The following is a 19,813-nucleotide window of genomic DNA, read 5'->3' as shown; positions in this document are numbered from 1 at the left end:
AGTAAATCACCTCTCACCTCAAATATTTGCTAATCTAGATTGTGTTGGAAATAAACATTTATAAAATAAAACATTATTTCTTGCAGCTAAAGTGTTGCATAAAGTAAAATATTTCAACGCTGAATCAAATTCTTTCAGTGGTAGAAATCACACGCGTCTCCCTGGATAAGCTGAGTTTCAGCCTATTAAATTCACTCAAGCAGCTCTATTGTATTCCACTACGCACTGTGCCCTGTATAGAGCATAACGGTTCTTAGAACCATAAAATCACTTAGCAGAACAAATGCATCAACTACTGAGCTGGAGACAGCCGCACCCGGAGAGGGGGTTTAGGGAAGGAACGTGAGGATGTTCCGGCCGGGAATCCCGGTGAAGCATGAAGAGGTGCTCGGGAGCAGGAACGTCTCCTCGGCCACAGAAAACAAGGTTCAAAAGAGTTTCCTCTTGCTGAATGTCTCATACTAGACATAGGACAGATTTCCCTGACACAACTCCACTGAAAATGAAATAAATCCCACTGAAACCTGTAAGTTTGGTTTCTGAATTTATTCATCTTTCGCATTACAAAGTTGACAAGCCGTACATGGCCTTTGCAACAAGGCTACTTAGAGGCCAGGACCAGAATTTTGCGTGTTTAATTAAAAATACGAGATAAGCCCTGTGTAACAGCAATAACTCATTCCTAATAAGGGTTTGCGCAGAGCCCGTTAGTGAAGTCCACCTCGTGGGTGCAGCTGGTCCCATTCCAGCGTCACGGCCACCTCCGAGCACCTCCCTTCCGCAGCCCTGGGACACCACAGGTGCAACACCACGAAAATAAAGTGGAAACACGGGAATAGGGAAGCAGTGCTATTAAATGGTATTAGCTGCAGAGAGAGACGCAGGCAACTGCCACGCTTTCACAAGACATGCGGCTGCTTCACACTAGCTAGCGGTACGATATTTTGAAATCACGAGAAGTTGAAGAAATCTAGTTGTGCAACCATCCGAATGGTTGGTTGTGCTGAGCCTGAGGTTTTGCAAGCTGCACTGAGAAGCTGTAGACTACGCATTTGCTCTGCAGAGAGTTTTTAACTGATGGCAATAACATTGCATGTAGGCCATTATCATTTCTTGGGCATCAGTCAGAGGATACATACTGGTTTCTGCAGTGCTTCAGTCGATGGTCCAAGTTACACCTATGCTGATTGTACAATATCTGTACAATAAAGCATAATTTACTGTTTAGTAAGTTCTGCATGCATAGATTAGTACAGAATTAATTACGTATTAAAGCTCACTTATAACAGCAGACATTAATACTGATTTCTTAATAGGCTCCAAAAGGTATTTATCAAACCTGAAGTAAACTAAACTATTTATAAAGCAAGAAAATTTCTGATTTATTTCAACTGTTAGCAGTTTGTTTCTGACTTAGCTTTTGGATAAAGAAAAGAGATAAAGTTAATTCATGGCTCTATCACTATTGCACTCAGATTGTTGTTAAAAAGCACCTTTCCATCTCTTTCTTCGCTGCATTCAGGCTTTCTTAATTCTTCCATTATCTGCTGTTTTAGTTCAGGAGGAGCAGTTTTAGAAAACTCACAAGCTTCCGTCAAAAAATCCAGCAGCAGCTCCCCATCTGTGTTCCCCTCCATGAAACAGCTGGTTATATCCATGTGGGATGGGAGCTCATAGAGCTGGTGCTTCAACCCTGCCGAGTCGAGGATCACTTTGATGTCAGCAGAGGTAATGTAAGAGCAAAGATCATTGAGAGGTAAGCGAGACCCATATTTCTTCCACAGCGTTTCCCAGCCGCTGGTTCCTGATGGAGAAATTATAAGGAAAACGCTCAGGAATAAGGACAAAAACCTATTTGAACAAATTGTTGGTCATCTGTTTCGGAAGCGACTGCGGTCCTCGCTGCAAGCTGAGCCTCCCCAGAGTCGGGACACGTGTCATGGAGAAGGGGGTGAAGACCCCTGCCTTGCCACCTTCCCATCCCGGGGTCGAGCGTGCTGGAGCGGACGGACGCACTCCCTTCCCCTGGGCTCCCACCAGCCCCCAGCAGAGGCCAGGGCAGCTCAGTGCATTCACTCCTCACCCCATCCAGTCCCAACACAGCCCACCTCTTCTTCATGCACGAAGCAATGTCAAAGGCCTATATTGCTTGGCGACACCCATCCATAGTTATTCACTATCTATTCAATGGCATCTCCTGTATTTAAGTTGTTCCTTAGGCTTCAGCTGCTGATTTGGAAGACCAAATCCTCTCTTATTCTTTCATCTAGGTATTTTGTGGTCAGTCAGCATGTTGGCTTCACTGAAACACTTTTGCCTCTCTGCTACATGGAATATATAAGGGCTACAGAGCTCCTCATGACTCCAGGACGTGAGGTGGGGCCTTGCCCTGGCTTCAGGGCTGGGGCAGAAGACAGCGAGCTTGCCTCAGCCGTCCCAGATAGCGAACGCGGCACTCGCCCACGCTGGACTGCCTGCGTTGGACCAACGCCAAGGGTGGTCGCACGCCACTGCCCCGCAATGTGGGGCTGTGATTCAGCATTGCTGCTCTAAATCGCTTATAAAAGGATGGCCTAGAATGACCAGACGGGATGAAAATAACTTCAAGCCTAATGAGCAGCTATTGAGGGTTATGACTATAAATCTCCATAACTACCAAAAACAGTTGCTTGGCGGTTTTGCAAATGGTTTATCTGCAAACAGTTATTTATAGTCAAATAAACAGTTTGGTATTTAGAAGAGGGACTACAGTATTTTCTTTCGCCCGGTGGAAACCAAACGCAGAGCACTAATTGCAGGAAATGTGCTGGTGTCAGTGTTGTGTGACTCAGTGCCATTTCCGAGCCGAGCAATTATACACTACCTGAAAGAAGCATTATTATAATAGCTCTCGATAGGCTCAGCATATGGCACTACTTTTGTTTTCAAGATGATGTAAACAGATTTTTTTTTTTTTAATGTGTTAGAAACAACTCCACGTAGCTCTTGCAACTTTCCTGATCCTGTGACAGGTACGGAGCAGGACGAATCGCAGCCGACACTGACTGACCAAGAGCTCTCCTATTAATCCTGTTCCCAGACTGTTTTTTCATTAACACGTCCTAATGTGTTTGTGTTGGCGATGACATTACCTTCATTTTTTTGAAATGAGCTTTGTTCGGCTTGTCTTTCAGTACCTCTTTTTGTTTCAGCACTTATTCTCACAGCAGCTGCTTCTTCTTTCCCTTCCCTACACTCTTCTTTCCCTCATGGTTTTCCCCCTTCCTTTACTCTCTGCTATTCTGAGCTCTACTTCTCTTTTCCACTTTCTTGTTGGCCACAGAAGCCAGATTTGCAGAAGAAACACCCATTGCTGCTCACCGGTGTCTCCATTACTCCTACGTCTGAACATAGAAGAGTTAAATACAGCCACGCAGGCATGGTGAATCGTGCTGCAGCGCTTGAGAGAAGAAAGAGAAGGAAAGGGAAAACACAGACCCACCTGGCCCAGAGAGAACTTCAGATATTTTTCATAAGTTCAAATTTTTAATCAAAAGAAATTTGAATAGATGTGTATCTTTTTCTGTATTCAAATTTCATGAATATCCAAAATGCCCAAACAGAAGAGCTTCCATTACCGTACTCGGGTTATCGGTAACAGCCTGATATCATGATCTATGCTCATGCAGCCAAAGAACAAGAATGGTAACTCAGATCGTTTAAAATATGGATTTCTTGTAGTGAACTGCTTGCAAACACTTTCAGACATTTTGGAAAAAAGTATTTAGAATAAATTCAGCTCGGAGAAATGTTGTTTCTCTGCAGAAAGCTCGTGAACACAAAAACCAAACTTCATCAAATACATTATATTTTGTAGATGTGCCCAAATTCAATAAAAATTAAGCATAAAGCTCTGAACAAATAAACTTAACATTCCCGAAAAAATTATCAGCTGTGACTGTTTACTAAAACTTCCATAGCTTAAGTGAGGCAAATTAAAGGCTTTCTAGAGTCACATTTAGACTCCGCCACTACAGTATCTTTAGCATATCTTGCCCAGAGCGTTATAAGGTCCCAGTTTATTCTGCTCCCACACTTGCCTGCTGCATTGACCGTACAGCATCTCTTGCAGCTCTGAAACAGCCTAAGAATGGGGTTTTCTACATAAAAGGATGATATTAAGGAAACGGGCAGTTTGCGAAGAAAATGAACCATATGTGCTGCAACACCTGCTGTAGGGCACGACCGAGCCCCAGCGTAGCCGTTTGCTTCATACTGCAAGTCTCCATGTAATGTGGTGCCGGCTTCTGGAAAGGCTTTTAGATGAACGAGCTTTAGCAGAGGCCAAAGGACCTCCTGCGAGCGCCATCAGCAGGACAAAGCCTCTCAGCAGATTTAAACAGGTATAGATGAAGAGACACCATTTATTACCCAGCCAGTTCACACAACCTCTCTCTGTGATAAAGCAACTCAGGCTATTTTAAATAAAAATAAATGCCAGCTTATAGCTGGCCTGCGTTGAAATGACGTGCGCTCACGGGAACCCCCAAAACCTTCGCCAACTCTCGCCAAATGGAGCGGCACGCGTGGCCTTACCTGACACCAGGATAATGAGGAGCTTCGCCTGAGCCTCCAGGAGCTGGTGGAAATACCGGATGGTGGCTGGGATGTCTTTCACGTAGTACAGCATCTGGAAAGAGCAGAAACACTTGCAGATACATGATCCTGGGCAGTGGGTTTCCCTGAAGATTAGATGCAAACCCAGGGGAGACCACCACTGCGGGGCAGCCATGGGGCCGCGGAGCGTATGTGGTCTGCAGAGCAAGTTCACATTCCTTTCTTAACCTGAGATGGAAAAATACGCCTCTTAGCCATGAAGACAAGGCTTGTAATGGCTTCAGTAAAGTTAGCAACACAAAGGCAATTTCACGGAGAGGACAAGGACCTTTGAGAACACTAGTTAAAATGGATTTTTAGTTGACTCCCACCCACAGTCTGGTTAATAGGACTACTGTGCTCAAAGCTGCTTTACGGTAACTCATCTTTCATTTTTGCAGTTCACTTACACTTAAGTGCTTTAAATTACAGGGAAATAAACTCACCTTTCTTTCCCTGAAAGTGGATAATGAGGTCACATACTTCATGCATACTTTTAAGAGCCAGATCTTTGACAACATTTACTTTGCAGAGACTTTTACCTGAACCATATGAATGAAGTCCCATTTTTTAGACTCTTTTTCTGCATTCATTCGACTTTCATATTCATGAGCTGTCTCCTTGTGCCAGGTAAACTTTATGTTCTCGAGGTTTGATGTCTTCGCTACACGCTCTAAAATATGGGAGATGACAGTGCAGAGTTATCTTAATTGCAAATACAGGATCAATTTTCATTCAGAATTGTAGTATGTCCAAAAGTTATATTTAAATAGGAAGTTTTGGTACCACTTCAACACAGCAATGGAATATTTAAAATATTGAGCCTGTATTTCACAAGGTGGCTGTCCAGATCATTGTAGGATGAAGACTTACTTAAGAGGAGCTGATGCTGCTCACATCAGGATTTGAATTTGGCAGTGAGCATAAAATTCCTTGATTCCTCCATGGGATCCTCAAAGCCCAGGCATCTGAGACCAAGGCCTGGCTTATTACAGCAAGCGGACGGTTAGACCCATGGCCAAAGAGCCTCCAACTGCAAGTGTGCTTAGATCGCGGTTGCAATTTCCCAGAAGAAAGGCTGTGGTAGCAATGGTGGCGTAAGAGCCTCCTACCATACTCTGGTGCCCGAGTCAACAGCTCTTCCGGGGCCGCCACGTAAGCCGCATTGCAAATGCACCCAGATGATTAGCCTGCAAGGGGGTAATTAAAAAGCTGGTGGGATCAATGGTCTGGCCCCACAAAGAGCTGCAGAGGTCACCGGGGGGGCTGGCTCCCCATGGCCAGGTGCGCAAGGACTGGCTTATAGCAGAAATCAGCAGGCTGATGTCCCCATTTCTGCCCTTATTCAGGCTCCGTTAGTCCTTGTCAGCTTAAAAAACAAAAGGAAGTGCTTCTCTGTGGCTGGCTCAAGCTGCATGAAAACGTGTGGACCATAGTAAATGCTAATGAGACCACAAGAGGCTCATTTCATGCTAAATGGGAGAATGGTTGACGACCTCTTTGCTTAGGACTTGCCAAAGCAATGTAGGCTGCCGTGGAAAATCCACAGGGCTGAGCAGAAGCTCAGCCATGGCAGTGGGTTTCCCCAAGACGGACAGAATAAATACGAGAGCTTCAGCGTGGGTCAAAGGGGCTGTGTTTTGGAGAGAAGCATGATTAGAAACTAGAGAAGGGCAGAGGGAGCAAACGATTCATTCTGGGAGCACGTTCCTAGGAAGGTGGTGGAGGAGAGGAGCTTCGCATGGTGAGTCCAGACCCCGTCCCTTGACATTTGGCTCCTACTGTGGTCAGTTAAGTGAGATTCTTCAAAACCCCACAGTTTTGGCCAGCTACTTCAGGTAAAAGGGATAATAGCATGAACAGACTGAAGACTGTTATAGAGAGTGGTACAAGGCTTGTTTTCAGACCTCAATGCAATGAACATCCAGCGACTGAGTGTGAGGAAATGGAAAGGCTGGAGAAGAGGATTCCAAGTATAAGATATACTGAGGGTCCTGATTCATCACTGCATTTCTTCACTTTTATGGGAGTGAAAGTGAGGGATAATTTTGTATTTAAGGGGACGCTGGCACGCTAATGTCCATCTGCTGGCATGTGGAGCTCATCTCAACGTGCTCTTGCTCACCGCTCTGGATTGCTCCAGGACAAAGCTAGCCCTGATGTGATTCCTTTGCTTCAGTGGAGTTACATAAATTTAAAAATTAAATGGCCCAAAGGCAGACTGAGCCTTAGCTACCGAACACATGTTCAAAACAACATGATTTGCTGAGACCAGTGCCTTTATACCACTAATCAAAATGTTTCTCTGTTTAGGCTCTGATTATTACATATCCCTGTAGGATAGATGAGGAACAGCCCATCAGTGCTTATCTCCTTTCTTTTGCAGTTGGAAATGGGCTACCACTTCTGGATGCTGCTGTTGCTGTTACTCTGTTCGCTCCCATTTATCAGTCACTGGCTCCTGTGCTAGCAGTTCGGATTTAATTGCTATTTTAAACTCAGGCTTCATTCAGCAGCAGATCTTATCATCATCACAAATAATCTGGTGCAATCTGGTTCCATCTAATTGCTCGACAGTCTGCAAAGAGATGTGAGGAAGAAAACCGAATTGCTGACCAGTGTGGGCTTTTAAAGCTGAAATTTCAGAAGGGCAAACTCATTCCGACTATGGGAAGTTGCTGCCCAAAGAGTCATTGGAACCCAAAATGTACCACCTTAACAGGTGTGAAAAGTTCCCCTTAATTTTCTTCTCAATCCCAGGCAGATTTTTGCCTGGGTCCAAAGCTATTCCTGCAGCCTTGACTTGCAGTGCAATTTGACCGAATGCAATTGCGTTGTGCCATGCAGGCAACTGCAGAGCAGCTCAGCTGCCATGCAGCCGAAATGCAGGCCATGGCCATCAAGGGGACCAGGAATCGGGGAAACTCAAAGCTTGGCCACAGGACTCATATTTGAGGAGAGTCTCTCATAAGAGACATTCTAAGAGAAAGCACCAATTGTCATGTCCCAGAAAAAATGCTTTGCTCATAAGTTTGGCTTATCCTAACCAAGGAGAAAATAGCTGGTTAGGCAGAAAATTTAACTACCAAGTCCTCAGAGGCATAGCTAATGTTTCCAATTCTCCCAGGAAAATCTTAGGGCTCAGAAACCTGATTAATGATACCTACTGGGGACATGATTAATTACCAAATAAGAAAGTTTAAAGAAGGAAATTTAGATGAATATTTCATCTTTATTTTAGCATAAAACTTCGAATAAGGACAACATTTTACACTTTCTCTAACTTTCTACTGGGAAAAAAAACTCACCAAAATAGGATTGTGCAGCCAACGAATTGGCAGTAGACTGTGAGACCACTGGGAGGTTTCAGCAGAAATGCAGTCTCACGTAGCACATGGTCCTCAGCACAGACAGGACGGAAAAGGTATGTGGAAGTGCCCGAGCTGCCTAATACATCGACAGGGCAAACCTGACCCATGCTCCGTGGCTCAGCCTCTGCCGTCTCCAGCCGGAGCAGTGCAAAAGCCAGGAACCTTGCGCTAGGGGTCTGTGACAGGGCTGCCGGGACGGCAGTGGTTGCTCGTGAATGCCCTTTGCGCTCACGTCTCTATTTCTCCTTTTAACAGATCAGAACCATGTAATGCAGAGGCAATTAGCAAAAAACACTCGTGAGTTTATAGTGTGGTGGTATTTACTATGGTCTAGACCATTTCCAGTGATGCTGAAGACGTTCATCCATTACTGGCACGTTCTTCCAGCAGACGCCTCTATACAAGGCTATAATTACCTGCTGGGTAATGCCTAGTGGATGTTAAACCAGTAATAAACCAATGAAGTAATCAAATTGGGATATTATTTAATGCTCAGTTTGTGAGGCAACTTGACCAAAGCACCAATGCTAACCCCCACTACTCCGTGGAAAATCCTATGGTTTTCTTAACAAACACCGCTCAGCGTGACAGTGAGGTTTACTTATGTAATATTTGGAGACAATTTTTAAAATACTTAGGCGAGAACTACTGTGAAACACTAAAATTGCAGCTTTCCCTGTAACGTTGCTCCAGGATCCTGATTCAGGGCAAGTTAAAGGAGAAGAACTCTCTCTGCAATGTGGAGATTTTATTTTATTACCATACAATCACACATCGGTTCCCACATTGCTTAGCTTTCAAAATCTAACCACATAGCAATTTAGGGTGGCATGACTGCACAGGATAACACAGGCTCCTCTGCCCAGACTGTTGAAGTGTTTTGCCAAACCGTATTTTGCATATATGGACACTGCAAAAAATCTGTCTAGTCCCAAGTGTTCCCACACCAAGGTCTTTGCAGGGTAAGGGACTACAATTTTAATGAGAAAGTGAATATTGTTGAAAAGGCAGTGACAGCAAAAAAAGGATAAAATACATAGAATGACCTTTTTAACTTTTAAGAGCAAATTCAGCCAAGAAAGCCTTTGAATGGGAGATCATCCAGTATTCAACTCTTTTTAATGTATTTAATGCATTTGATGTAAATGTAATGTAGCTAACATAAAAATACCTTTGTAGCTGAAGATTTGCCCAGCATTTGGCTCTATCACCTCGTTGTTGATGGTAACTCCTGGGTACCTGGCTCGCACTTTCGAGAGCATCTGCAGGTCAATCTCACCTGGGGAAAAAGGCAGCATCACGCACAAGAGCAAAGCAACGCGCAGGCAGTTATCCCCAGCAGCAGGTCCCACGCTTGCAGAATGATGCCTGCCATTTATGTATGGAAAATGTATCATGCAGGCAATGGAGTTGTAGGTATTTTATATTCTTGGCTTGCCTGGACCCTTCCATTAAGGATACAGCTCTAGCATGTGAGAAAATAAATATTGGTCCCAGCAATCTTCATTCCTCCTCTCTGGTTATCAGCTAGCTACAGTCAGTGCTATCCTGTGAACGTATATTCTCTGGTCGCAGCCTAACCTCTTGGGTTACACGCACAGTTTGTGGCTGTCTAACTTCCTGTTTATATAGAGTACCCCACAACGGACTGTATTTTCTGCCTATCTTTCTCTCCATTTACCATCGAGAGCTTGGGGAGACGATGCTCCTTGGCCACCAGTCCAGGGACATTATCTGTGAGGCTTCACTAGCTTCCTCAGGGCCCACTTTTGCTCAACGCACTTGAATAAATATGCGTGGAGAGCACTCTTATACCCGTGGGAGCTGCACCGAGGCAGGCAAGGGTCTAACAAGGGGTGGAGGACCCTCCGGGGTCAGAAAACATCACTATGGTGGTTGGGCTCATCTTCTTCCCCTCCCACAGCTTTGCTGCTGGATTTTGGAGTGAGTCTTCACGACGTCTGTACCACCTCTGTGTCCCTCATGGTCCTTACTGCACCTGGGCTCCCACCAGCCCAAGTCATCTCCACTTTACAGAAGAATTGAGGTACGAAAGACTCACTCAAGAAAATACTTTATTAAGTATTTTAAATAAGTATATAAGAGATTGCAGCCATAATGTGAGTGCTGGAGCTCAACCCACCCTCCCCCCCAGTGGCTCCTTTTTGATATGATGAGGTTTCCGCCTGCTTGGCCCTATATGGGCCACCACAGCTTGAAAGTCCAAGGGCTTCACCTTTTCCTAAATGTCTCTGTGCCAATAGGCCCTAAGCATGAAACATGAAAAGTGAGGATGAGTTTGATCTCTTCAGACTCAAGTGTCTTTCTTAAAGCCCTTGGTAAGACCAAAGTTTACACGGCAGCTGTCTAAGCATGCTCTTTCAAGGAAGGGAAATTGCATTTCTGAAGTAGCTGTGGTTTTGCTATCACTACAAACCTTGCATTTTATTGAAAATCAGAGCAAAGTATGCTGTTAGCAGGCTGCCACGGTGAAATCTGGGAACATGGAATTTTTAATTAACTACTACAATTTTTTTTTTTTTTACCAACTTTCTGTAAAAATGGATTATCCCTTTGAAAAGGCTGTGCAGGTTCCAATTAAAAAAATTTTTGAATTTCACATTTCCATATGCTGATAGGTTAATATATTCCATTCCCTTCTTTTGTGGCCAAACCACTCTTGTATTGTTTTTAACCAAAAAAATAACTTTGATTCATAATTTAATCCACAGCCTTAATTGACTTCAGATAGCTCTTTTATATGCAAACAAGTGTCCTGAGGCATTTTACAGTCAAATCTGCGGCAGCTTGCATTATCAACAATTTGGCAATTAGGCTATTGGAATTATTTAAACTCTCCAACACAATTACCTTTTAAAGGCTACCACTATGTTCACCATTAAGTTTCTAATTAAACATTTTACGTAACGGGATAGTTTATAGCACAGTTGCTATTTTATAGCAGCGTTGATGTCTTTTATGGCTTTTAAAGGTACAGGAAGCGGCGCGCCGGAGCGTGAACTTAATCAGGCGCAGGCTGTAGGCGAAGGCAGACTCCTTGGATGGGCTGTGGTAATGGGACATGAATGTGATGGTAAATGGTTATCTCCTGCCGCAGAAAAAGTGCAGAAGAGGTGGACAAGGGAAAAAGCAGCCCTTTCCTTCGGTGCTGCCACCCAGTACGGAGGCGCATGGAGGAGCTCTGTGCAGCCCCCGAAAAGCTAAGGGCTCCTGCTTGCCTTTGAACAAGAAATTTTTTGGCAAATTTGCCCTCATCGCCCACCGAGGCCTCGCAGCAGCGGCTTTTGGAGGTCGGGAGCAGCTCCCGATGGACCCGCATGGTCCTTAGCGCTCTCCAAGCCAAGGAGGAGCTGTTGTGGGTTTTTTTCTTATTTCCATGGCAAAATGAGCTTTGTCACTGTATTGATTCAATATCCACCATGCTAAGCTGGAGCGTCTCTGCTTAGAGAGTTAAATACCTCACTGACTGACTGAGTAAAACATTCCTGTTAAAAACAACATTTTTTCTGGCAGAAGAATGGTTTCCCTTGTTTGGAAAGAAAAATTCCCACACTGGCACACTCTCTATTTTATAACCAATACCCAGCATTTACATACAGCTATTTCTACTTGTAAGGAAAGATCGACAAAGCTGGGATTAGCCTTCAGAGATGGCATGACTAGTGCATTTAAACTAAATTAACTATTCATATAAAATTGAAGTTCAATGACTTAATGGGCAGAGCAGAATTAGGAAACAGAGGTTTTAATTAAGGGGGATCTGAGCAAGAATCCCATGGAAAGAAGCCGCTCTTTATGGTATCGGTGTCATTTTTTCACCTAGCTAACTTCAGATAAGAGACCTAGCACATCTCTCCTGCTGATACAGATCCCAGTGGGATCTGGTCAGAAGATGGACATCCAACCCTGGGCATGCCGGCATGGCTCTACCACTGCAGCCACGTGCCAGCGATGGGAAGAGGGGGGGAAATTGCATGCAGGCAAGGTTGGAGGTGTCCGTGTGTCTGCACAGCCGCCTCTCGGCAAGCAGCATGCCAGAGCTGTCCGTGCGTGCATGCCTGGAGCACATTGTAAGCGCTGGTGCGCTGGGAACAGCAGCGGCAGAAGGGGCCTGTGCAGCGACCGCAGTCAGCAACAGCTCACAGGCAAAACCGAGGTGAGCAGCGGCCAGCATACAGCACCGGGCAAGAGGTATCAGGGAAGGGAGTTTGCCAAATCAGCAAGTAGTTATGGGGAGAGTAATTGCAATGAAAGCAATAATTAATTTAATATTCTGAGGAATCCCAGACATAACAACATTTCGCATAGAAACACGATGGACTTGTTCAGGAAAGACCGGAGCTGACCTTTCAGAAAAGGTGCATTTCCTACCCCAATCCTTTCTGTGATTTGTAATCCTCTGCTCTTTGAAAAAGGGTAAAAGTATATCAATATTGAAGTTCATAGCATACCTGCACCGCCACCAACGCTTAGAATATTGATTGTAGACTTCCCATTTCCGATACTGCAAAACATTATTTATAAATTTTAGGATAGCTACCCAGGAGACAGTGTTACATACATTGTGCGACGCATCAGAGATCCTATGGAGATTAAAACCCGTGGGACGAAATCAAACGCAATATGTATATGTGGATGTAGATCTATGCCTATGAGCTGGCAGGCAGGAGCAGATGCAGAACTCTGCTTTTCAGAGATTTCTGAATTTTTTCAGAGATTTCTGAGTTTTGGTGACTCACAGAGGAGATCTGCTTTTCTTATGAGTGCACACAAGCAGAAGCAACCACACGCTTGCTTCATGCCAGTGCTTAGAGGTGCACGCATCCACATGTGCACAAATATATAGGTGTTTTATTGTGTGCATTTGCTCCTGGATCGCATTTGGCTTGGTTTTAACTTTAAACTGTGGGGAATTGGTGGTGCCTAAAGCCAGGGTGACGGCATTGAGCAAAGTGCAGGGGAGGAAGGAAACAGGGCAGCGGTCAGGAGAAAAGCAAATGCCTAGCCAAAGGGCAAGCGGCCATGGCCACAAGCTGCTGTAAGGGCATTTCCACTGGATTTAAGAAAAATATTCTTCACAATGAGCGTGGTTGAGCCCTTGAACAGGGGCCCGGCAAGGCTGTAGCACCTCTGTCCCTGGAGACATACAAAACTCAAGCAGATGCAGCCGGTCGGCCTGCTTTCTGCCTTAAATCAGCAGTGTCACCCCAGATTCATCTCCAAAGATTTCCAAAGAAAAACCCCTTCGTCAGAAAAATTGCAGTCATCTCCACTGCGTCCCAGCTGCCTGCTGTTCTCATCAGCCTGCAAAGTCAGTCTGCGGTTTGGCTTTTCCGACAAAAGCCCCGAGGCGGTTACCTGGATATGACACCGGGCAGCTGCTTCTCGATGAATTCCTGCATACACTGGTGCTCAGTTGAGTTCTCAAGGAAGACACGGAAAGACTCAACGTATCTGCCGTGGTCGGCGATCAGGCTCCTCATGGTAGGCGCCGCAGTGGGTGCACAGAAGAAGAGGACCGCTCGGCTCTTCCCTTATCGCTGCTTTCAGACCTAGTAAAGAAATAATAAATAACAGGCGGAGAAGGGTTAAAGGTTTCAAACATCTCACAGATGACACATCCAGCTCGAGTTCGGTGTTGGTTGGATACCACCAAAGGGGTCGAAGAAGCTGCAGGTGCGTGGTCGCACTGGATTTGCTCCCCATCCTTGGCCTGCCACTTTATATTCGAAACCGAGCACCTAAGAAAGCGTTACACAGCTCCGTGAGAGAAGATGCAGATGAGGTTTGAGCCGCAAACAGCAATACCTCATCTTTAATCTCCACAGAGGATATGCCAGCAATTTTTAACTGTGATGACACAGGGCTCTGTTAAAACCCAGGAAATGGTTTTCAGATGGTTCTTAAATAAAAGGAAATCTCCCCCATTTCCTGGAGGCATGGAGAGGCTTGAAAGACATGGTCTGGATGAGAAGGCAGCACAGCACACATCTCCAGAGACACTCGCAGGTGTCGCCATCTAGTTTTCAGTCTTTTGATATTCTTAAAGGGGATTCTGATGGTGGGGTGAAAACAATAAAAACCTTATAAATACACTCTTTATTTTGCTGCTGCTTCTGACGATAATGGTATGATTCCCACGGGCAAAGTCATTAATTCACAAAAGCTGCGTAAATGACTGGAACAGATGTAGTTTTAGGCCCAGTTTACACTTAGAGAAATGGGAACAGGGAGATGATATGTGACATGGAAATATCAGCCAGTTTTCTGCGGGAAGGACTGCAACGGCAGCCAAGGCACATCCACCACACATTTGCTAGGTTTGTATTCTTGGGTCAATGTTGGTTAGAAAAAAAGAAGTCTTTTCAGTGAGTACATGTCCCATGACACAGAAGTAAAGGCACAAGGGAAAGGATCTCGAGGGGACACACGGTTCATCACCCCGCCTCAGGTATCAACAAGAAACTTATTTCTGACAGATGTTTATCTAACCAGTTCTTAAAAATGAATAATGGAGGTGGTGCAATTTCTGCAACCAATTCATTCTAGTGATTCACATCAGAAAATTTTCTGATGTGAAACCTAAATTCCCCTCACTGCAATTTAAGTCCATTACTTCTTGTCCTCAATGACAAGAAAAATAGAGGACTCCTCTGCCTCCGTGCAGGTACCAGTATCTAAAGATGGCACCAGTTCTCCCTACTGATGACTTCTACCAGCTCACTGTCTCCTCCGCTTATCTCTCAGAGGTTATGGTCTGGGGACTTTTGACTATTACTAGTGCTCTCTCTGGACTTTCTCCAGCTGACCCTCTTCATGCTCGAAGCACAGAAGCCGAGGACCAACACTTGCGTCCAGCCGAGGTCGTGCCAGCTCTGAGCATGGCAGGTGGATGGCTTCACCGTCCTTGTCAGGGACACATGCTCCTATGAGGCTCGCCTTTGCTCTCCGAGGTGATTCTGTCCATTGCTTTCAGCTCGTGATCCCGTCACCCCTAGGTCCTTTCAAAGATCGAGTCATCTCCCGTCCTATGTTTGTATCATCGGTTATTCTTTTCTGAGGGTAGAGCTTGGCTCTTGTCCTGATTGAATTACAAGTCATGGGTTTGGGGCTGGATTTTTCCAGGCTGTTTCTCTAATCTTTCATGATCCCTTTGAACTACACTTTTGTCCTCCAGAGTCCTTCCAGTCCTTCCCAGCCTTGTGCCAGCTGCACATTTAATAATAAAAGCCTGTTCCATTCCCCAGTCATGAATGGGGACACAAAATAGCACCAGGCTCAGGTTCACGCCTGTCATAGACTTCCTTTTTGACAGTGAACTGTTGGCTACTTCTTGCTGACTACCTTTTGCAACCAGTTTTCCACCCCTCTAACAGTGGTTGCATCAAGGCCACGTCTTCCTTGCTGGTTTAGGACAATGTCATACGCGACTGTGCTAAAAAGTCTCCATATATGAACTAATCCCTCTACTGACTACTACATCCCTGGGCGCTCCTCAGCCTTGGGGCAATAACGGCTCCTTGCCCAGAGCACCTCCACTGTCCTCACAGCCACTAAATGAACTTGGAGAAGGCTGGAGAAACCGGCTGGCGAGACCCGGACCGGCTCCCTCCAGGCACCACCGAGGCGGATGCCAGCGCGAGCAGACGCCCCGGAGCTGCCTGGCGTGGGCAGACAACAGGGCTCCCGTCGTCGCTGCACACGGCTGCTGTAATGAGCCTGTTCTCGTTAGATAAGAGTGGTAATCTCGCCTGCACCTTAGCAAGACAGACTAACAAATTGCAGCTGAAGCGACTCCATTATGCGGATGACCATCCCTCAGGCTGGCAGCACAGCATCTGCTCCGTGCACCCCACCGAAATGTGCAGCTAATATGCACAGAAAAAAAATATGTGTTTAGCGCTAGGCATTACACAGGCTGCACAAGCTGTGCACCTGGGCGTGCAGGCACACGCCGGACACACAGATAACTGCTCGCTTTTTTCAGGTGACCAGCCTTCAAATCCCGCGAGAAGCCCGAGTTAATCTAGGGGAACCAAAAATAATTTTTTTCCGAGAAAGTAAGAAAAGTGATGGCCTAGTTGTATACACAGGGTACGAATGACGTACAGCTATCCCACCTGGGAAAACAAGTGCTATAGTCCACGTCTACCCATTCCTCTGCTCCCTGCAACATCTCACTCTTTAAGTGGATAAAGAGGCTTTGTCATTTGCTATGAAAATATTTTACCACCTTCAATCTTGAAAAAATATTTTATGGTTAATATGAGGAGATTTAACTAATCAAGCTTTTTATGTAACTCCTTCCACTTCCTGTGATTTAATCTGCCCATATCCTGTGCTTGGCTTTCTCTAATAAGAACAGCTGAAATTCATTTTCATGTTAGGTGCAGTTCGAGGAATTTGACTCATTTATTTCATTACACTTTTGGCTGTTCAAATTTGTCTCATTTACTTCGTTATAGGTTTTGCTGTTTGAACTGCAGCCAGTTGACTTTGAAACGAGTAAAGAGAAGGAAGAAAACACTTTCATGAATCAGGCTGATGATACTTTTACATAATAGCTGAAACTTTGGGATAATAAGGTTTGTTTGCGTGTGCTCCCTGCCGTGCTAGTCCCAACTTGTATGTAATCCCGTAAATAGATTTTGTACTTTTGGAGCCCGATTCTCTGCTTACGCTCCGGTTGCTTGAACCACCCCTGGTTTAGACCGACATGCTATCCAAATTAAACCTGGTGTTAAATGCACTGGAAAACTATTTAAAACTAGCTCCCAAGCTATAAAAACTGTTCAAACCTTCCCCCTGAACTCAGAAAACAAAGCGAGCGTGCCTTAAGCTAACCGCGGCAGGCAAGCGCTTGGGCTTGCCGGCACAGCCTTGCTTCTCGCTGCCGGATGCCCGCGAAGCAGGGACAGCAGCAGCCTCCGCTCCCCAGGGTTTTCCTGAAACCCCCTGAGCTGCTGCTGCTGCTGCTGCTGCTGCTGCTGCTGCTGCTCGGGTACTTACGCGGGCGAGCCTGCGCCCGGCCGGCCGGGTCCCGTGCCGCGGAGCAGCCCGCAGCGCAGCCGCAGGCTGGCGACCGCACGCCGCGTTCGGGTGAAACCCGAGCGCCGGGCGAGACCGCAGCGGATGCGTTCCTGCGGCGTGCAAGCACTTAACCCTCGCTGGAGCCACCGAACTCTTCTGAGCTGCTGGCATCCAGCTGCTCCACCAGAGCCTGTTTAAAAAAGCAGGGGAAAAACGCGAGTCAAGGGAGGTTTGGGCTAGAGCAGAGCCTTCTGCCGTCCCAGCTGAGCTGCAAAAAGCAGGGAGCCGCTTGCACTGCTGTTGTTTCCGGGGTGAAACACGCCCACGGGCCCCGTGCGACAGTGGCAATGCAGGAGGTGACACCACGAGCATCAGCCCCGCTGGCAGGTGAACGCGAGCTAGCAAATGCGAGGGAGTACTGCATCGGTTCCTCCCGTTTCCACCGCGCCGTGCAGGCGGGGACCGGGCAAAACCAAGCTCGAACCCCAGCGCCGCGCCTTGCGCAGGGGAAAAGGAGCCCGGGCACCCCGAAACGCAGCACCCCCCCCCCCCCGTGCATTGGTTAGTCCACAGCTGTTTCAGGTGTTGCAATGCCACGTCTCTATTTCAGCGTGAGCTGCTGCCACGTACCGATTTCTAAAGGCTCCCAGTTTCCTTTTCCTAAACACAGGGCTGCATGTGCTCCAAAGCCGAGGTCCCCCACGCGGAGGCGGCAGCCGGAGCCGCGGTCCGTCCCACGCCCGCCGCTGGCTCGCACGGTTATTTCGCAAGAGATGCACGCAACACGAGCACCAGCGCGCCCCTGGCACCACCCAGAGACGTCTATCAGGTGCTGAGTAGTGTCTCGATGCAAAATAAAACCTTGCCAGTGGTTTATACAAAAGGTGATTCCTGAAAGACTAAAAGTTAAATTAATTTTTTTCCTCCACTCTTGACTTTTAGGAGCACAGAGAAATGAACAGTTTGCATTGTAAAAACCATATACAGTAATACCAATAATATTAATAAACATACCTTTAAAGACACAGTTGCAGCAAGAAGGGCTGTAGTTTAACATTTAGCCTGTTTACCAAAATAAAGATCGCATATTAACATTGTTCAGTAAGAGCAACTACAATTGCATGGAAAGACAGCTATATTTTTCCTCCATACGTACAACCCCATTTTCAAAATGCTTTCACCGAATGCGTTGCAATAAACATCGCACGAGAGCGAGTGGAGAAATATTGCGGTGGAGGCGGTTTTGCAACTCGTTCTGCTCCTTGGTCCCAGAGGGGAGCAAAAGCCAGCTGGGAGGGAAGAGCGGATCGAGGCCAGCGGGACGACGTCCAGCAGCTGCTGGTTCGTCAGATAACCACAGGCCAGGCGAGCGCCCCTGCTCCCGGCGAACGCTCATCCCACGGAAATCGCTCCCGCGGAGGGCAGGTCTGAACCCCGCCGGCGGCCCTGGCCCCACGGCAGTGATCAGCACCCCGGGTCAAAACCCACCTGGAGCCGGTCACCGGGGTGTTCCTGCTCCGGGCAGCTCTGGCAACCCACGTAATTAGCATCAGAGCTGCGCAAGCCAGTTAAAAATAAATAAATAAATAGATAAATAAATGAAAAGCATCTGGCCCTTCCTCTCCTCCCCCCACAACCCACTGAAAAAAGCTTTCCCAGTGCCAGTTGCCGTTTAATGGAAAAACCTAAGTTTAGAGAGCCAAAAGTACAAAACCTAGGTGCATCTGGTGCTCTGCGTGTTCGATGCAAGCAAAAGAAGCCGCTGTCAAGTTTTTTCTGCCGTTCGCTCCGGCGCCAGCCCTGCGTGGTCAAAGCCGTGGCCGCTGCCAGCGCGCTGCCGCCCCGCCACCCCACGCGGGACCTCTGACGGTACCCTGCCTTTTTTCGCCTCCCTGCGCTATTTTAGCCTGAGCACGTAGTCCTCATGCTGAAAACTTCCGAAACGCGATGACGAAAGCCCCAGGAGTATCGATATTTGGGAAACAAGATCTGTTGCGCATTAAACTGCTCTTAGTCATGGCAGCTTGCGGGGCTGATTCCCGACTCCGGAGTCGCCTGGCCAGCGGCGACACGCCGCAGGTTTGCAGGACAAGCCCGTGCGTACGAGGGAGGTCCACCCCCGGGTCTGGCAAGGAGCCTCTGGCGAACCGCAAGCTGGGAACTATCTGCAGATGGTTTCCTCCTCCGGAGCACGTCTACATGGACTTTGGCAGGAAACATGGAGTAGACACTGGGGGGGCGCGTGGGCGATGTCTCCTCCTTCCTCAAGGGATCCCGGCGTGCAGTTCCCTGGAAAGCACGGGAGGGAGGGAAGAAGGAGGAGGATGGGGCTTTTCCCTGCGCACCATGCCGGCCCCGTGGCAAGAAGGGGAACGGCAGCACGGGCGCCTTCACCGAAGAGTCGCACTGCTGCCGGGGCCGATCCATTAACCGATGTTGCAACGTGCTTCAGAGATGAAAACCGCTACCTAAGGCAGCAAAAACACCGGGCGCAGACCAGGTGGTGGGACTGGCTGCTAGTCGCCCACGTAAAGGGCAGCGATTATGGGCAGAAAGCCAGGTAATACCCATTTTCTCGCGGCGGGACCCCGCGCGCTGGCGTGCACCAGGCTGCAGCCACGGGGCTTTGCAAGAGCGACCGAATCTCGAGCCCGTCGCCAGGCTTCACAGCGCTTGTAGACGGACCACATACCCGCGCCCGGGGCTCCTCGAGTTTATTGGGCTTACCGCTGGGTCTGATTAAATCTCCTTCAGCC

The 19,813-nt window shown here is 47.1% G+C and overlaps 1 protein-coding gene across 2 annotated transcripts; it reads right to left on the bottom strand.

Moving 5' to 3' along the window:
• Positions 1 to 549: 549 nt before the first annotated feature.
• Positions 550 to 17,715, bottom strand: LOC112977108 (histamine N-methyltransferase-like). 2 transcript variants are annotated; one of them, XM_026089084.1, is made up of 9 exons: positions 17,688 to 17,715; positions 17,037 to 17,247; positions 13,386 to 13,579; positions 12,479 to 12,531; positions 9,178 to 9,285; positions 5,178 to 5,308; positions 4,576 to 4,669; positions 1,494 to 1,804; positions 550 to 1,198 (listed from the first exon to the last, which is right to left on the bottom strand). In XM_026089084.1, the coding sequence occupies exons 3-9, from the start codon at positions 13,508 to 13,510 to the stop codon at positions 1,121 to 1,123; spliced, it is 900 nt and encodes a 299-aa protein (XP_025944869.1). In that variant the 5' UTR covers positions 13,511 to 13,579; positions 17,037 to 17,247; positions 17,688 to 17,715; the 3' UTR covers positions 550 to 1,120. The 2 variants fall into 2 exon arrangements, with proteins under 2 accessions (XP_025944869.1, XP_025944870.1); XM_026089085.1 differs by lacking the exon at positions 17,688 to 17,715 and having other exon boundaries at positions 1,586 to 1,804; positions 17,037 to 17,305.
• Positions 17,716 to 19,813: the final 2,098 nt, after the last annotated feature.

Source organism: Apteryx rowi, unplaced genomic scaffold, assembly GCF_003343035.1.
Source record: "Apteryx rowi isolate R43461 unplaced genomic scaffold, aptRow1 scaffold_8, whole genome shotgun sequence".
Lineage (NCBI taxonomy): Eukaryota > Metazoa > Chordata > Aves > Apterygiformes > Apterygidae > Apteryx > Apteryx rowi.
This window is presented reverse-complemented; position numbering and strand designations above follow the sequence as displayed.